General features: G+C 46.7%; 1 protein-coding gene across 2 annotated transcripts in view; it reads left to right on the forward strand.

Annotated features, from left to right (window-relative positions):
• LOC144120946 (uncharacterized) overlaps positions 1-19,530 on the forward strand; it is a 209,660-nt gene that overhangs the window by 183,186 nt on the left and 6,944 nt on the right. Inside the window, exons 13-17 of one of the 2 annotated variants that reach the window (XM_077653772.1) lie at positions 476-1,486; positions 6,972-7,157; positions 9,771-9,899; positions 13,733-13,915; positions 15,673-18,210. In XM_077653772.1, coding sequence (XP_077509898.1) covers positions 476-1,486; positions 6,972-7,157; positions 9,771-9,899; positions 13,733-13,915; positions 15,673-18,210 — 4,047 coding nt within the window. The remainder of the gene's footprint in view (positions 1-475; positions 1,487-6,971; positions 7,158-9,770; positions 9,900-13,732; positions 13,916-15,672; positions 18,211-19,530) is intronic. The other variant, XM_077653773.1, reaches the window with a different exon arrangement.

The following is a 19,530-nucleotide window of genomic DNA, read 5'->3' on the forward strand; positions in this document are numbered from 1 at the left end:
GGCATGATGGCTTCTAAGGATGATTAAAAGGTTGACCTGCAAAACTGTGACAAGAAAAAGGCCAGCTCAGTTTTGCAGGTCAACCGGTTACTCATCTTTAAAAGCCATCATGCATAGACAAGATTCGCCCTCCTTACCCTAACACCATTCCCACTTCACAACCCTCCTCCCCCTCAGGGGGCCTTCCTCTTCGGAGTGAAGACCATATTTAAACCCCACCAATGATGAACGCCTTGCCCAGGCGAAGACAAGTCCTCTTGTCGAAACGCTGGCAAGCACCCTGAGGCTTCCTCCTCCCTTTTTCACCTTGTGATTATAGAAAACTTTGTTTGTTTTATTGCTGATATCTGTTCTGAACTTGTTCTCACAAAACCGATCTTTAATTCCTTGCAAATGTCATTTGGAGACTGAAGCATTCAGCTCCTAGATGCCCCAAGAGTCCATGTAAAATATGGTCTGGTATTGTTTTACGCAGGAGACAAGAAGTCAGAAACTACAACGACGCCGCCGCCTCCGACCGACGACGACTATTACGATTACCCGGCGACCGTGGATTACGAGGCCGAGGCGAGCACCACGACAACGACGACAACCACCACTACCACCAGGAGGCCGTACACGGCACCTACACGTAGGTACAGCTTCGCCCCCAAGCCCGTCAAGCGTCCGTACGGCGGCGTTCACGACGACGTGCAATTGTCCGCCAGGACGCCCAGCGTAATCGTCGAGCAAACCGAAACTACGACCACAGAGGCAGACGTCACGACGACCACAGGTCGAGGTGCTTCGACGACCACGACCGAAGAGGCCCAAGCGAAGCCAGACGTCACAACTGCTGTACCCTTAGCTACAACGTTCGCCCCGACCACGAAGCCATCGCTGACCACTACCACCACTCCCGAGGACGTCGTCACCGTGACGGCCACTGGTATCGCTCCCACAGCAACTACGCCGCACTCGGTGACGACTTTCACCGCCGTTGTAGGAGGCGAGGACGACGACGCAGCTCCGACGGTAAAGGCCGACTCGCCCGGTGCCGGACTCGGCTTTGGCCCCAAAGAGGTACATGGAGTGTCCAGAACAACAACGACGACATCTCCAACCACCCGGCGACATGAAACAAGCGCGTCGACAAAGCCGGCCGGTAAGGACACCAGCACCTCGAGGAAGCCATCGGGTGTCGAAGAAGGACCGAAGGTCGTCGCCACCAAAACGACGACGACCGCGAGGCCCAGTACACTGGCCGGCATAACGGAAACGCCTGTTGAGGACCAGCCCGTGGGAGACGGCGAGTTCGTCGCCGGGACGGCGGCCAACGAGTTCGAGACGCCGGTGAGGAGACCGCTAACCGAAGACGAGCCCGCGAACAGCGTCGAGGATGGCTCGCTGGGCGGCAGGGACAGCATCATGTTCGTTTCATCCACTCCCATGCCGTACGAGCTGCACCACAGTTTCGACCTGCAAGACCTGAACACTGTCTCCGGAGGTAAGCAATGAAAAGGGGCAAAAAAGGGGCCACAAAGAGGAAAAGCGGTCACGTCTTCGTAGGAGGAGGAGGAAAAACGTTTATTGACGAATATTTTGGAAATGCTCGACGCCGATGCATTGCGCTCGGGAGCGAATGACTACAATTATTGAATTGCTGGACGCAGGCTTATGGCTATATACAATACACTACACTTATAGGGGTGCACTCTTTATGGGCGCAGTGCTGCCCCTTTACTTTTTTTTTCTTCCTGCTAGCCTGTCCTTTCGCATCATTTTGAAGCACCGTTCCGAAGCAGCTGCAGTCCCGCAAGTTAGCAGGGGTGATAAATACATATTTTTCATAAAATACCGACCTGTTGCAGTTTTCCTGCAACCTTCGAGACGAGAGGTCAAGGAAACGAGGTTTCGAACGGAGATCGTTATGCCCCCCCCCCCCCCCCCCCCCCCCCCCCGAGCCGCGAGGTCCTGGCGATGAGGCAGAGTCCGTAATCTTCGTGCAGTGAACACAGAATGTATATTTCCTCCAGGAACAGAATAATCTATTATTTGAAAGGCATGAGGCTGCACACTGTCCATTTTGTTATGTAGTGCTGCTCGAAAGACGATAACAAATCCTTAGCGCAAGCATATCTCCTCTCGCTTCCAAGGAAAAAAAAAACATATGCTGCACTAGCATGTAGAACCTTTTCTGGGGGAATATACGATTATAATAGGCAAGAATAAAACATAAGCTTGGCGCTGTTACATAAAAAAACGCTTGAGACAAAATACGGGGAACGAAACAGTGCCGCCGGTCATCTAAATGACTCTAAACACTAATACGCCTACATGGGAGTAAAAAGGAAGTAAACTGTCCTATCGCGCACTCCTTTTTATAAAAGTGAGTGCGCTAGGGGAGAGTTTGCTCTCTTTTTACACCTTTCTGTTTAGAGTTCACCGTTCGGCCGGTCACTATCTCACGGACGCCATCGTATACACTGCAGTGTATTCTGAGATTCACGACAAGCACCTCCGTAGACGGGCAATCTGACACAGCTCTAGGGCGCTTTGCCATAAAAGAAGCAAAAAAAAGACAAAAAGACACACCTAACACTCGCCATTCCCGCGAAGCTGGAATAAAACAAAAACGGAACATATAGGTGCATATAAGCACTCATAAGTTACCATGCGTTCTTATGGGTGCACTTAATGATCGGTCGATGCTATCGGCACTGAAATGGGTATCGCTACAGACTGCAGCCATCCACGAGCCTGAGGCGCACAACACACACAGAAAAAAAAAGAAAGAGAGAGACGACCACGAAAATGACGCGGAAGGAAGTACTGCCTTTTACGAAATGCGGGCTTCTGCAGGTTCGAGAATGTTTTATGCGCGACTGCCTCGATCAAGAACGCGCAGGAAAAAAAAAAAAGAGAACAGAGTACACCCGACAGCAGAAGCAGTCCCTCCGTATAGAGAGTATCCAAATGGAGAAAACTAATAACTCGTGCTGATATCCGCGACTGAATAAACGCACAAGGGAAGGAGACAATGGGAGAAGGACTCTTCTCCCGCTTCCCGAACGGGTTTCGGAAGGCGATAGCGCACACTTCGTTCGCGCTATATGCCAGTTCCCCCCCCCCCCCCCCCCCTCCCCAATCCATTCTTTTTTTTTTTTACCGCGCCTGACCCAGTGAGTAATGAAGCGGCACAGATAACGCCGGCAGACCCAGCAATCAATGCAAATGAACCGTGTTCTTGCATCGGTGAAAATTCAGAGATGAAGAAAGAGAGAAAGAAAAAAGAAACAGGCACATCCTACCGGGTAAAAAAAAAAAAAGCGTCGAGGAGAACGTCGCATAGGGTCAATATGAGAACGCGTGCCTCGGGTCGTCAAATCGACATAAAGGGCGGAAACGCTCGCGTCTAAAGAAACAGGAGCGAAGCTACGTCAGTCGCACCCCTACTGAAAGTTTCCACAAGGCGAGTCCCATAATTCCAAATATTTCCGTATGAATTATATGAAGCCTGTGCGGAGTGTGTGGAGTCGGTGTTGACATTTTGGAAAGCGCGTATAAAAATTTACGGACTCCATATGGCGTCATACACATTTTATGAAAGCTTTAAGGAAATCTTATAGAAAGTTAATGGACCCCGTACAGAGAACGTATGGACGTCCATATATTATTTTATATCATATAAACTCCATATTCTCATAATTCCATACGAACGACTCGTATGGAACGTTCAGTAGGGACCGCAGGAACCTGGAGAGCTTGCACGAAGTCAAAAAGGAGATTCTTTAGGAGATGTTTTTACTCGCACACGCCTCGGCATGCACATACACACGTACACATGCAAGAAAAAATGCGTGTCACAATAGGTCAGGGTCTATTTAGCTCGTTGCGTCAGAACATATATACCACCCTTCGACCAGTCTTTGGCGTCTCGATAAATGCATAGTGCTAGCACTGAAGTGTCCGAGTGAGACTTCGAGTGGGATTCCGAGTGGGACTTCGAACCTTACTAAAATTGTCTATAGACAGTCTATAGAGTTCTTGTAGGCTCTGTTGCCTTCCTAGATATATTTCTTTTTGTCTATTCATAGTCTATAGACAAAAGTCTACTAAAAGTGTATGACCATAAATCTATAGATTGTCTAAAGACTGTCTATAGGATTTGTATTGCCTATAGACCCTTCTCTAGGGTTTGGCTATAGCCTACAGGCTTTATAGACAGAAGTCTATGGAGGGTCTATGGACTGTCTAAAGAAATTTTTGTAAGGGGAGTGGTACTTCCGAGTGGGCCTAAGCAGTGACTTACTGCTCGCTTGAACAGCTTGCGCACGGCTAACTAGACCGCCTGCACTTCAAAACTTGAAATCGCAAATCGAAACATTGTTTTTTGTGTTTTTCATTGCAAGCTAGACAACAAATATAATTTGCTACCGTGACCACGCAATAATCTTGGTCGTGCTCGTTACTCGAAGGATGGAAGTAGAATGCGTTTGTTTACTTCATTGTTTTCAAACAGCTGCAGAAATTTCATCGCAATAATAGTGAAACACAAGAAGCCAGTATTACACAAAATGGTAGTGAGATCGCGAACGTTGCTCCAAAAGGCAGAAAACAGCGCAGTTTCGTATACAAACCAGCTGTTTATTTACGTCGATAATGCGCTATCTGTTAACCCAACGAAGCAATCGGTTTGCTCCCAAAACACGCGACACGCCCCTTCAGGAGCGAACCATTCTTACAGGAAACCTGAACCATATATATATATATACACTCCCACGCAGCTCAATTCATCGCCTATGCCGCCGTCTGCGAGCAGTCGCCGAAACGGCTCATTTTAGAGCACTGCGTACTAGAGAAGTTCGAGGCTAACAATTTCATTCGCCGAAGAAGTCATAAATTACCACTGCTTCGCACGCGTGCTTGATATATGAAGGAAGGAACTAATGAAAGCGCTCAGGCGCTCCCAGTCGTGGCAGACGTGCCGCAAACGCTCGTTTCTTTGGCCCTCTTTTCAAAAGCAGCCGAGCCTGCCATGTCTTATTTGAACCCTTTTAGCACACACGCTGTATGTTTACGAGACGCTGCACTGCCTCCATTCCGCACGGTGTGATTAATCGCTGCGAGGTATATTTGGGCAAATAATGCTGGCGAACTCTTGTGTGCGTGCTTCAACGGCGCACTTTTAAAGAACAGGCTGGAAGTCTCCAGACAAATGAAACGATGAGCAATCTTTTGTACAGCTCATAATGAAGCAGAGAAATGTGTGCTCATAAATCGATGTCCTCGTTCTTCCTTTAAATGAAAAATTGCTAGACGTGCCATTCGAGAAGGAGCTTAATATGCAGAAGCGCACGTGTCTTGTTCTCAATTTCCGCCTATATATATAGTGCCGTGTAGACTCAATTCGGCGCTTCTTCTCGTTACTACAGAAGCAAAGCAAAGTTCACAGTTCTTTGCTCCGAGCTGGATCCTTAGGCTTTTTGCGCTAATTGTGTACAGACGTCGCCCCAAGTATTTTCTAGTGAAGATTACTTCTTGAGTATCGTACTAAAACTTCCGTAATTAAGGCCATCAGTCGTTTATAAGTCAGAAAAAGACTAGCAATACAAAAATGGGGTATGAAATTCATCACGCATTCCTCGCGGCCTTAGTAAAAGATAATACGCCGTTATCAGAACGTTCAAGTCTCGGAGCTCGACTGAGTAGCAACCATTTAAGGATTTAGCTGCGGGAAATGACGCTTTTAGACAAAGAGCAATCAGATAAAGCATTGCTTATAGCGAGCCTGCTTGTAATGCATTGTTATTTTTGTCCAACGTCTGCACCTGACAGCTTGCTTTTGTAACTAACATATATCGCGGTCTTGAAGACCTACGCCCTGGATAAGAACACATAACTTGTTCTTCACGGATGTAAATGAAAGAAAACAGGCGAAACAGCATCATGCAATGGTTCGAGGAACCACTTGTCGTGAACGAGCTGATTCAAGTTTTAGTACATTCCCTTTTGATTATTTGATTAGGAAAGTATCAGTGGTAATGAACACGCGTAATGGTTATCTTAACTTTGCATAAAAAGAACACATAACTTATTCTTCACGGATGTAAATGAAAGAAAACAGGCGAAACAGCATCATGCAATGGTTCGAGGAACCACTTGTCGTGAACGAGCTGATTCAAGTTTTAGTACATTCCCTTTTGATTATTTGATTAGGAAAGTATCATTGGTAATGAACACGCGTAATGGTTATCTTAACTTTGCATAAAAATGTTCATTCTTCGTTTTTCTCATGCATCCATGGCTACTACAAAATTTTGTAGCCATGTAATCGTAGAGTGCTAAAGCTCTTTCTACGGCAGCAAAAACCAAGGAATTTCGGAAGTACTAGTTCTCAACAGGCTGTCGCCAAGAGGTGCCCATCGAAACGACTCAGTTTATTGACAGACAGTCCAACCAGATCAAGATGGATTCTCGTACCACATCTGGACAGGAACAGTGGCTGCATGTAACGAAGGGGTTTTCGTAGCCGCTGCCGACCTGTTGCTTCTGTTAGTCGTATGGTCGGGTATCGTTCACACCATTTAGGAAGGAAAAGGAGACGTGAGAGGCAACTACGACGCCATAGCAACTACGTCGTTTGCGGCCATTCCGCTACGCGCCAGGACACAGAGCAAGAAAAGCGTCCGGGCAAGTTATCATTCTTTTAGAAGCTCTTTGCTTTCCTCTCCACGGATCTGCCGCCTGGGGGCGCTGCAGACGGTCCTGCCGTAGCACACAGTTAACGCCCGCTACTAAGAACGCCCGGACAAGATGGCCTTCAGAACCACGTGTCTTCCGCCACGCCTTTCTCCTAGGCCACGGTGTTTTAAGGGCCTCTCCTGCCTTTTCCTTCCTCCATGGTTCACGCTATTGCGTCTTCGCTGTGCTAAAACCCTGCCATCACGCGCACAGTAACGAGTGCTCGTTGCGCGCTTGTGTGCTTTCAGCGTGCCTGGACGAGGCTTCGCTGTACGCCGAGGGCTCGGCCATGCTTTCGACCAACTTTTGCAATTACTGCTACTGCATTCGCGGCTTAAAGCGCTGCGTCCAGCCTAAGTGCCATCTGGCGGTGGAGGACTGCGAACCGCAGTTCACCAGCCAGTACGACTGCTGCCCCGCCAGCTATGCCTGCAGTAAGTACGCACGCCACTAACACACACTGCCGCAACTAATGCTGGCCCTAACCCTCACGTTACCTCACGTAGCTGCAGGTCTCGGGGGAAGTCGTACTCCGCCCCACCCACCCTGTATATTCTATGACTCACCAGGGAATATACTCCGCCACGAAATCTACATCTGTAGTTGCACCGCTGTGGCATATTTGCCGACATTATTTGCTCAAAAAGAACAAAGTAATCGGTCACAAGGGGACAAGGTGAAATCACATCATCATTTTAGAAACGGAAGGATCAGTCCAGGAGCGTTAATTCCATAAATATGCCTTAATAATTAAAGATGTGCTGCCGTAAACGCCACAGGTCTTCAGAACTAAAATTAAGCCGGAAGCAATGATCTGAGGCGCCTTCCGTCTAATTCTGTAATCTAACGATTGCAACTTGGCTGTTGCAACACTGTACCTGATAAGGCAGTATTCTCACTGAAGGACCATGCTGATATTGAAGGCAAATTATGCACCAACAGGACAACGCGAATGAGAACACCACAGTGAGCGCTATAGGAACATTTTGGAACACGCAGGCTTAATAAAAACACGGTTGTTCTTCACTTACTAATGGTAATGAACATTCTTTGCAAGTAGACACCAACAGTGCTATTGTTGACCTTCCATCGGCCAGGATCCTCCACCTATTCATATTTTCCAAGTCGTGTTTAATTTCTGCAGAATAGACCACGGGTGTCTCGATGACAGCTTCTCACCGACTATGCAACAGCCTATAATTGCTGTCACTTAAAGGGTCATGTGACGACAATAACCAGGCATATCGAAAGATAAAAGCGTATCGAGTTTTTGAACTTGCAATTTAGTTTGAGCGAGAAATTAAAGCTACAGACCACGCAAAACGTTTTTTTTTCTTGTTTCGGACAGTTACGCTCATGTCAGAGGTACCTTTCAAACGACGTCATTTCACAAGGGCGAGCTTCTCGAAAGAACGAGTGGTTAGTCAGCGTTCCGGACATAGTGAGTTACTGTTCGCAGACGAAACTAGGAGGCCGTTTCATGAATCGACTGCGTCGTCGAGTACTTCTAAGCCGCTCACAATGGAACAGTGTGCTGGGCAAACGAGGAGGATTACTTCTGGTGTCACTGACGATAAAGCGACACTATAAAGCCGCTGCCTCCAACATGAATCGGCAATTGTGCAACGGAATACGACTTCCCCGGGGCGCTGATACTGATAATGCGTCCGTTTATTGTTGCCCAGCTTGCTTTGTATGCGTCGCAATTGCCTACGCTGCAGACAGCTAATGGAGCTCTTGCTTCACTTACACTTGCTACCGAAGGAGTATAAAAAAGGCTGTCACGAAGACCTAACGTAGGGCACTTGTACTGGCATTAGCATTTTATTGTTTTTGATGCTGCAACTGTGCATGCAGCGAAGTTTGTTGCCATGCGGTACTGACTCCCCATCAGTCACTCTTTTACTGGAACCTTCCAACAGGACATTCGTACGTATACTAGAGTACGCTTTAAACAGAAATGAGTAAAAGATGAGTAATCTGTCTTCTAGCGCACTTCCTTCTATAAAAGGGAGTAAACCAGAGGACAGATTACTCCCTTTTTGCTCCAATATAGGAGTATTTGTGCTCAGTGTGTACGCCTGCGCACCACAGCGGTGCCAGTGCATATATTGGTGCACAAATGCGACGCCAGGCGCACTGTGACATTACATGAAGGCCCGTGCACAGCGAGAGGTCTGAGTGGTTATACAAAACGGCGAGCGAATATGCAGTTATCGAGGCTTGAATGTGAGTAATGTATACGCTGATAAAATCCGACGAAAGTTGCACCATGAAGTCTAGGGCAGAGACGCCTGGAAAGCAGGTAACTTCCGCTGTTAATCCGAAGGCATGCCAGAACGAAATTCTAAAGGATCGAGAACGGTGTGAGCAATCGAACGATTCGACAATTCGTTTTCGTCGAAATGAGGTCACCGCAGGCAGCACGAGAAGCAAAAGCCAACGTCGCATACGCATTGACTCTTCGGATCCGTGCCACGCACAACATCAAGCGAGTTTATTGCTGGTTTTAGCGCTTCGCTTGTCGTAATGATTGCCTAACCGCACCCATTTCCTTAGTGCCGCCTCTTCCAATTTCAGTTTTCACTTTATCTGGCATACTTTCCGAGTAAATAAGCTTCTCTTTCATCACCGCTGCCCAGCTATTCACGGCGCAGGTTCCTTTTCTTTTCACAATCAGGGCTACGCTCACAGCATATCGATGAACTTATCGTAAGCACGAGCAGCTTCCTTTGGCAGCATGGCGGACGGTGGGAACGTTACCGTGTGACTCACCTGGCCGCTGATACAACTTTCTCTTCATCGGAAAAGAATGCCCATTTTGGCAGATATCCAGATCTTTATTTTTTTTTTGAACGAATGAGTGGTTCTCCTCCTTTAAACAGAATTAACACTTCGCCGCTGCAGCTGCCTGCGCGTCAGAGCCCTTTTCATATATTTCTCCCGTTTCGCATCGCAGATAAAGCAAATGCCGCGAAAACTCATTAGTCTAGCCGCTCTGGTCGTTAGCGCGGCTCACTGTGCTTACCTCATTGCATTCGTCTCAGCGCAAGGGCCGAACGCAACCACGCCGCTACCGTCATCCACGACGAAGGCTGCTACCACCACGACGACCACCACCACAACTACGTCGACGTCGACCACGACTGAGGGGCCGGTCGTCATTCCCATCCAGGGTAAGCAAAATCCACTCTTGCTGACGTTACGGCACGTGAAAACAGTTCAATTTGAACGCCGCCAGTGCCGAGATCAACCCGATCATGGCACTGAGAACGCATGCGCAGACGACGCCTGGCGGGAATGAATGAATGAATGAATGGTTTATGGGAGTTTAACGTCCCAAAGTGACTCAGGCTATGTGGGACGCCGGAGTGAAGGGCTCCGGAAATTTCGACCACCTGGGAATCTTTCTTTAACGTGCACTGACATCGCACAGTACACGGGCCTCTGAATGGATGAATGAATGAATTCATTACACTGAAATGGTAACCTCGATAAAACGCTCGACAGTGAAACCATCCAGGGCCGAGTGCGGCGCGATATATGGTCGCAGACGACTTCCTGCAGCTAGCCAATTTTCTAATATCTTGCTCGAAGGCTATTAGAAAATGGACCGCGGCGGCTGCGTTTTTATAGAGGAAAAACGCTAATGCGCCCGTGTACTGTGCGATGTCAGTGCACGTTAAAGATCCCCAGGTGGTCGAAATTATTCCGGAGCCCTCCACTACGGCACCTCTTTCTTCTTTCACTCCCTCCTTTATCCCTTCCCTTACGGCGCGGTTCACGTGTCCAACGATATATGACACAGATACTGCGCCATTTCCTTTCCTCAAAAACCAATTATTATTATTATTGCTCGAAGGCTAAAACATGTAGTCTGTCATCATTCCTGCCCCTGCGCTGGCTACGTCTCCGCACTTCCCAGCTTTTATTATTAAATGTCACATCTAGAAGCTTTCTTTTGATAGTTTTTTTTTCTGGGGGGGGGGGGAGGGGTTGAGGAAAGGAAATGGCGCAGTAATTGTCTCGCATCTCGGCGGACACCCGAACGGCGTCGTAACGGAAGGAAGATGGCGGTGAAAGACGAGAGAAAGGGTGGCGTAGTGGAGGGCTCCGAAGTAATTTCGACCACCTGGGGACCTTTAACGTGCATTGACCTCCCCCTGTCCTCTATTCCTGTCCCCTCACCTCTTTCATTTCATTTCTCCATTCTGCCTGCTGTCCTTTATTTCCGCTGCCCCAGCTCAGGTGCTTCAGTATCGATGGCAGATGCCGGGGCTAGCAAAAATCTTTTCCTTCCTTTTTACTATTATTTTTAATAAAACCACTACCACCACCACGTGCATAGACATCGCACAGCACGCGGGCGCCTTTTGCGTTTCGCCACCATCAAAACGCGACCGCCGCCGCCGTATTCGAACCCGGGAACTCCGACTTAGTAGCCGAGAGCCCGAACCTTTTTATGACAAGAAACACTTTACTGACGTAGCCAGACGCCAAATAAAGGGAGCGCAGCTCATTCGTTTTGAGATCCTGGCGCCCGAAACAGTTCTGGTTTGGTTTAACGTCCCAAAGCGACTCAGGCTATGAGGGACGCCGTAGTGAAGGACTGGAAATTTCGACCACCTAGGGTTCTTTAACTTGCACTGACATCGCACAGCACACGGGCCTCAAGAATTTCGCCTCCATCAAAATTCGACCGGCGCGGCCGGGTTCGAAAGCGCGTCTTTCTGGTCAGCAGCCGAGCGCCATAACCACTGAGCCACCGCAGCGGCCGAAACAGTTCTAAGTTGACGCCAGAGGTGTCCCTATATAGGTTAACGATATTCGGTGCAGTGGCCTAGTGCCCTAGCTTGCATTTTGCCAAGGCTGGAAGGATGGTAACAGCATTCATCCCATTTGAAACGGGTCGGTGGCACCCTATATTAAAACGTCTCGCAAGAGCGGCGCATATAGCATTATGAGAATTTCAATTGTTGCTGCGACTGAAGGAAGGATGAAAAGGAAAGTGCACGGGCCTGTCCACTGGCTCGAGCTGAGCCACAATCACTGCCACATGTAGACCGAATAAAAAAGCAAAGTGCATGGGCTTGTCCACTTAGAGTAAATCAGTCCGGTTAATACCTACAGAACTCACGAGGTTCCCTTCAGAACTGACTGAGGGCCATATCGTGGGTTGACAGAACGCATCGCTCCCAGTACCGATAATAAGGTTTTAGGACTGACTGACTTGCTCGCTTGAGCTGAGCCACGATCACTCCCACGTGCAGATAGAGAAGAGCGGAAAAGATGCGGGAGGAAACATTGAAAGAAGAGACGCGCATCGCTACAACCACCGCCGCTGAAGCGACGACGATGGCTTTAGTAACAAATGCCCCCTGTCGCAAGGTGTCCTCGAGCAATCGACCAGACCCCCTAGATTGCAGTGCTGAAGGGCCAGGCCAAGCCACTGCCTCCCCTATGGAAATACGAAGTATGCACAGGCCTTATTTGTATAGTTTCTATACGATTTTCACATAATACGCATGACCTCATATGGCATCTGTATGACCTTTAGGTTTGTCATGTGTGTCACCCGTACAGACTGCGTATGGTTTACATACGGGCCTTATGGAAAACATATGAAATAATGGGGACTGCATGATCTCATTGATATAGATATGTGCGCACTTAGAAAGCAATTCAGAGACAATCAGAAATGAAGAAACATGGCAGGCTCTGATGCAGCACCGTGTTTGTCTCCTCTTTCTGGTCCTGTTGTCTAGCACTGTTCGAATTTTCTGATGCTCAGCTTGGACCCATATAAGCAAAAAGAACTCAAGCCCAGGCAGCTGGCAGGTCCCAAAGTGTCCTGGCCGACTCCTGCCATTAGGGGTCAAAACCTCCTCGAATTTGACTGAAGAAAAAAGTCCTCTCTCACTCATGTTGAACGTCTCAAATAGGGGTGCTGCCAGATTCAGGTATTTCTTTTCTTTTGTTTCTTAAATCCCCTGTAACACTATTCAATAGAGTTGCACGGTAAGCCTGGGATGTTATTGAACGTCGCTTCACGAAGCAAGAATTTTTTAGTGCGTTTTGTAGAATCTGAGCTACCACCAGTCAAAATTTGAATTTCAGTGTCTTCGCATCGTTCTCTCCGCTCGTCACTTTTAGCATGCTCAAAATTCGGCACTCCTCCGCTGCCCTCACCCACACGGCCCCATCGCTGGGCTAGAAGCATAGAGATTTGTTTCTTGTACTATCATTTGAGACACTTTATCAAAATACAGTGTGAATGCATCACACGCGCTGCTTTGTGGACTTTAAGATTTGATGAAAATGTGGGCAGCTTCTCTGTGATGGCGTCAGGAATTTCGGTTGGCAGTCCTGCAATCCAGCCCGTTGACTGGGGACCCCCTCATCATTTTTATCCAATCATTCATCATTCTCAATTGCCTTTGCATGCATTTTCTTGCCTTGTCTTTTCCTTTTTCGAATTTTTTAATGAATTTCTCATCACTTTCTGATGTCTCTACGGGAGCAAGGGCTGACGAGCAGGGCACATTGAAATCGTCGTCCAAAGAATCTGTGAAAGAATCACTAGCGTAGTCATCTGGGAGGCTGAAAAATAAATCTAAAGCTTCCTCGGCGGTAAGTGTTCGGTTCGCCAAAAAGAAAAAAAAATACATTGCATTTTTTTAAACAAGTACTGGTGATATAGTTTCAATGCTAGACTAACAAAACTACGTGCAATATCACATTTTCATGAAAAAATCACGTTGCGCTGTGAAAAAAAAACCATTCAACGACAGTTTATAGACACAGGAACACGGGGAACATGAATTAAATCTTACCGGGCAAAGGGTTAATAAGTCTCGCTAAGAATTTGAAGCCCGAATGACCACCCACGTGAATTTAGTAAAATTACAGCTAGCTCACGAGATTCTTCCCTGGTGGCTGGAGCTCTGAGTGGTTGCATGTGCTGATGGTACTGTATGTTTGCGCTGCATGTATCTCTCATCCACTGCAGGCTGTTGGAAGAAGGGCAACCTGTACCGAGTTGGCGAGCCGATTCCGGGCACAACAGATTGTGAGACCTGCTACTGCTCACCTCGTGGACCAACCTGCCAACGGATAGAGTGCCCACCTGTGGCGCTGGACTGTGACCCTGTCATTCCGCGGGGGCACTGCTGTCCCACTGAATACATATGCAGTAAGTGAAAGCCATCAATTTGAATGTACCAACTAATACACATGTTTTAAGTACACTAAGCTACATTGCTGCAAGCAATGGCTACTAGTACGAGCCTCTCAGCACTGTGTTCTCAACTAATATCCCCACTAATCCTGCAATGCGAAGCACCAGGTCTGAGAACACTGACGCTCCAAGCACACAGACTGCTCATTACTCCGCAAGGTGCACACCATGAACAGGGTGTTTGAAGTCATTCAGTTCATCTAATAGAATATAATTCACTTTCATATGAAACTGCCACCAAGCCAATAATGAGGCTGAATTCTTGCTTTTTATTCAGCATGTAGTCAGTTTTTCTGGAAAGTAATGCCTGCCTATGTGAAAAACACAACAGCAAAGTAACCCAACCTCACAGCCTAAGTACGTTTTAACACAAAAATTCTGTATGGAGTGAAGAAACAAACATCTCATTATCAGGTATATGTGCTTCAACACATGCAGTTTATGTGCTCTTGTATATACGTTAGCACTGTCATTGATGTTACCAGCAGAGGTAAAGGAGATTGACACCCCTGCAAGTGAGTGTACGTCAACTTCGATTCACATTCATGGGGTTGTCATAACTAGGGGTTAGACTTTTCACTTTCGACTTTTTGAAAATTTTGCAGACTTTTCTGTGTTTATTTCAGAATACAGCTTTTTTTTTTTTCAGCGAATATTATTTTCTGGGTATGAAAGCCGACCTAGAGTTTATCCTGGCTTTCTCTTTTAGCACGAGCAGATCATGTAGCAGTAACTAACACACAGGCGGTTGTATTAAGAGCTACCCTTGCAGAAGGAAGTCGCACAGTGGTTACAAAATGTCAAAGGTGATCAGGCCCTTTGACAAAAACATGAGCACAAGTTTATTTCTAAAAACTTGGTTGTCATGTTCACGCAACACGTATAGTCCGTGGCAGCTATTGAACATGCCGCTTAACCGTCATGGTAGCCAGGACATGACATCTTCATGCTCTTTATATACAGTTTTGCAATGACGGTAGCTGAGTTACGGTTCCAAAAGTCGTCAGTGTCCTTACATGCAGCAGAGAAAAACCTATTTAAACAACCGATGGCTGTAAGCCAGTGACAAATCTGAGCAGATGACGCTATGCTAGCTGACAGTGCCTGGCTGGGAGGTAGACCTTATCGATCTGAAACGATCTGTCTGAGTTTGCAGATCAATGGCTCAAAACTCACAACAATGGCACTAAATTTCAAAGATGTCGTCTCACTGAGTTCCTGGTTCGAGCACTTTATTACAAATTTTATTCTGTGACCTACTGAAACTGCTACTGAATAGCCAGCTAGTTGTGACATGCATATCAGAAATACTTACCTTTCTTGATTAAAGCCAAGTTTTTGTACTCTATCAGTGTTTTTCAAAAGCAGTGTCACCAAAAGCAGATGTCAACTAACTCAAGAAATTATTGAAGCAGAAATGATAGAACAATCTGGTGCTCTCTGCGTGTCAAAGCCATAGATTGTCCTTACTCACAAGAAGCTATTGTACCTGCGTTATCACATGAATATCCCCCCTGCTACACATGCGTGATGTTGGCAATGCTCTTCCTTATATTCCTGTTGTAAGCCAGCACTCGTGTGTCCCATGTGTCTTCCTTTCTTGTGTCCTTGTTCCTTTGTGCGCTGTACGCTTTTGTCACAGAAAGTGACTCTTGTGAGCGTGCAGAAAAAATATGCAACTGCCTTCAGAAATTGCACTTCTTGTTTTCCAGATAAGACACAGTTGCACAGAGATGACTACAAGGCACTTGGTCTCGATAAACATCTTCACCACGCACAAGCTCTGTCAGATGACCATAAAGACAGCCAGCCATTGTCAAGGAAGTCAGACGACACTTCAGACTACAATGTAGTGCCCCAACCTGCATACAGGCCGCCTGCGACGCAAGAGACAGCTTCGCAAGATCGTACATTCATCGTAGACAAGAATGATGTCTTACACAAAGAGGCCACGCAACCGCCAACTCGTACGACCACTATAATGCCAGTTACTCGGTTTGCACCAACACCGATTACAAAGGAGAAAGATGTGTTTCTCTCTGTAGCCAACAATGTAAAGGAAGGTGTTCAAACAACACAAGTAGTTGAAGCTTCTTCACCAAGGCCAACAACTGCAGCAAACACTAGCAATTCCAAATTTGAAGTCTGGACTAGTGAACATAGTACCACAACAGAAAGCCCAACACAGACAAAAGCTCCAGTTTACAGCCCGGTGTTATCACAGGCTAAACATGAGGAAAACCAAACTGAAGGTAAGATAGAAGTAAACAAACTAGTAGCTCCATCACTAGCCCTACAAGAAGGAAAGATTGAAGTTCAAACAACTAATTCAACAAAAGAGCTGCAGCACGATTCCGCAATTCTGGACAGGCCTGTGGAACCAAGCCCTTTCTTGGATAACGCAAACAAGGGCGTCCCTGCTATGCCACAAGAAGGACTGCACTTTTCAGACCTTATTGACCGCCTGTTCTTCACAGGCAATGATGAAAAGAAGGAAGCTGTAGATGGCAGCCCCCAGACAGACCAGCTAAGACCAGTTTATGGCCAAGCGCACCTCTACAATGCAACTTCACTGGGAGGAGCATCCGTCATTGAATCTCGTTATCCAGTGAAAGAAAACGACACGCTTCAGCCAGTGTACGGAACTGTGCCAGCTTACCACAGACCAACAGCAGAGTCCAGCATAGGCAAAGTAGACAGCCTAAGGCCCCGTTACGGGAAACCACCCTCCTTCAGGGAAGAGAGCTCTGAAGAGCTTATTTCTCACATGCACACACAAGTTAGCACAACAGCAGAGGTTCACTATGAACCTGCTCTTTCATTAGATGCAGATACACCGTCTGATAAGAAGTCCCTTACACTGAACAAAGCAGTAAACTCAACAGCAGAAAACTCTAAGACACAAAGTGACTCATCTCATCAGGACAACACTGCACCTGGAACTGAAAACCGTCCCCACATAAGCATTGCTCCAAAGGATTTGACACCCATTTATTACGACGTACGCAAATATACCACGACTACTCCAAGCCCTGCAGCAACCTTCACAACTGAGGATAACAGTGCACGTTTAAGCACACTAACCACATCAGCAACAACGATGAGTGTGTACAGCACATCTCAAGGTACCAAAGATGTAGTTATCAATGCAACTACAGCCAGCAACATGACTAAAGAAGCACAAGAACAACACACAAACTTAGAAACAACAACAGGACCAGATCATAACATTTGGGAGCTGATGTTTTTCAACCGGTCAGCACCTACTGTGCAACCGACCAAGAATGACAACGCAACAGAGAACAACATATGGAAACAAATGTTCTTCAATCACTCCTCGTCTACTGTTGAGCCACACAAAGACAACAAAACAGAAGACAGCAACGAAATAACGAATAAAACTGCAGATCACAAAAAGCCCGCTGAAGAAGTAGCTATCACAACAAGCGTAATCAAGGTGAGAGTTGGGAACACACTCAATGTCTCTATAGATAACAGTAACCAGTCCAAGTACCGAAATGTAGAAGAAGATGGAATTATTGTTAGCGTCTATCCAGAACATCAAATGGACGGTGGAGTCACAGATGTTCAAGACATGCCTTTGCCGGGGCAGGCAGAGAGCCGAGCCATTTCATCTGGAGACTCTTTCAAGAGCATCCAACACTCCGGCGACAAGGCCAAGTCTCCAGCTGAGCTTACACAAGTCATTTCAGACATCATTAAAGCACACAAGAGTGAAGAACCTGAGGTAATCACTGCTCCAAACATTGATTTCTCCAAACCAAACGTGATGACTGTCAAGGTATCGCCCAGCAACTCCTTTAATGTGTTCTCCCTCATCCTGCTAGACAAGAATGGCACAAGCGAACGTGGCACAACATCAACTACAGAGCCACCAGTGGACAATGCACCATGGGCTCCAATGGGGACCGCTGCCGAAGATTCTTCAGCTTTACGACATTCTGCCGAGTATGCAAACTACAACCAAACAGCGAGTGCTACCCCGACATCTACAGAGAGCTTCGAGTCACAGGCTTCTCTCACTGTGCAAACCCAAATTCCCAGTCACGGAGCAAGTGAAATAATTAGCCATTCAGAGAAGCCAGCACTTCACTCCACTTTTAGAATTGTGCCCTTCCTTGCAGAGGATGCCATATTCAAGCCAGCAACGTCAACACAGCCCTCATTGGCGAACGACACAGGTGCCTACCCCAGGATAGTGAATACCGACCCCAGAGACACAGTTGAAGGTGAGTTCACCCACTAAAGCATTCCAAAAGTGTGCACACATGCTGACCAAAAGGAATAAACAGACTGTGCACCTCAGACCGAATGTGAGCGCTCCACGGTGGCATCATACTACTATTGCGATAGCAACTGACAGGAACATCAGCTGGCACCTCTAAGCCTACTAACATTTTTTTCCCATTTGCAGTAAGTGCAGGTAACACAATCTTGTTTGGTCTTTCTGTCATGTTTAGTATCAAAGCACTTTCCACCTCCATCTGGTCCAGAACAACATAGCACAGCTATATATTGTGGTTTGGAATCGGAGAAAGCAACCAAATGTGCTGAACTTGAAGATAACTTATTTGTGAATGCTTCTAGATGTATACAAAGCATGCACTGTACAATAACAATGCTCCACTTCAGAAACAGAACAGTAGTGCACCTTAAAAAAAAACAGTTGCTGACAGACGGGCACCAATGCCAAGTCAGCCAGTGTCAAGGAGGTGCTGAAGATCATCTCTGCTGAGCTTGTGTAGATCAAGCTTGAGCTGAGAAGGACCTGTGACTGCTGTATATGACACCAGTTGCTGTGAACAACTTATTTTTTATGAGCTCAATATTTAGTGAATTCAGTTAAAATCTCAGCTTACGAACACTTCTTGAGCACTATATTTTGTGAACAAAGTCCCTTTTGCACTTTCTTGTCCCCATACGTGAACGAACCTTTGGACGCTGCCAAAAGAAGGAATGTGGCTTTGCGTTGTATCACATTCCACTTTCACAGTACCAACCACGGCAGAAAACAGAAATGGCTGCTTCTCCAGAAAGACAGCACTTTGGAAACTAATTCAAACGCCGACACCTGCCGAGTTCCGGAGCTTCAGATATGACCTAAACATCTTTTCTTCACAAACTCAACTCGTTAACGCAGCGGATACAGAGTTTGACTTGCGAAAAAACATCAAATGCTTCGACAGCATTTGTGCTCCTCGTTGTTGGTTTCCAGAGGTTTCACAGAGGAGCCAAGGGCTCAACACCGAGACATTTTGTTTCGCGCAATTAACAGTCTGAACATTTTACCAAATTGTTCCCGGGACCAAGTTCTCACAAGCTGTCTGCGATTCATGAAAAATGTGACAATTATATCTTGTAAAATATCAGTTGTTTATATTTATTTATTTACTCTAGGAACCACCCTATCACGGTAAAGAATGACGTCTTGGGTAGAAGACGCAACCTTTTTAAGCCTTAATGAAGCTGATGTGTTCAGCACTGCAACAACTTAACAAGCAAATTGATGAGACTTACACAAGTAAGGCCTGGCATAACTTCTAAATCAA

Source organism: Amblyomma americanum, chromosome 2 (assembly GCF_052857255.1).
Source record: "Amblyomma americanum isolate KBUSLIRL-KWMA chromosome 2, ASM5285725v1, whole genome shotgun sequence".
In the NCBI taxonomy this organism is placed as follows: Eukaryota; Metazoa; Arthropoda; class Arachnida; order Ixodida; family Ixodidae; genus Amblyomma; species Amblyomma americanum.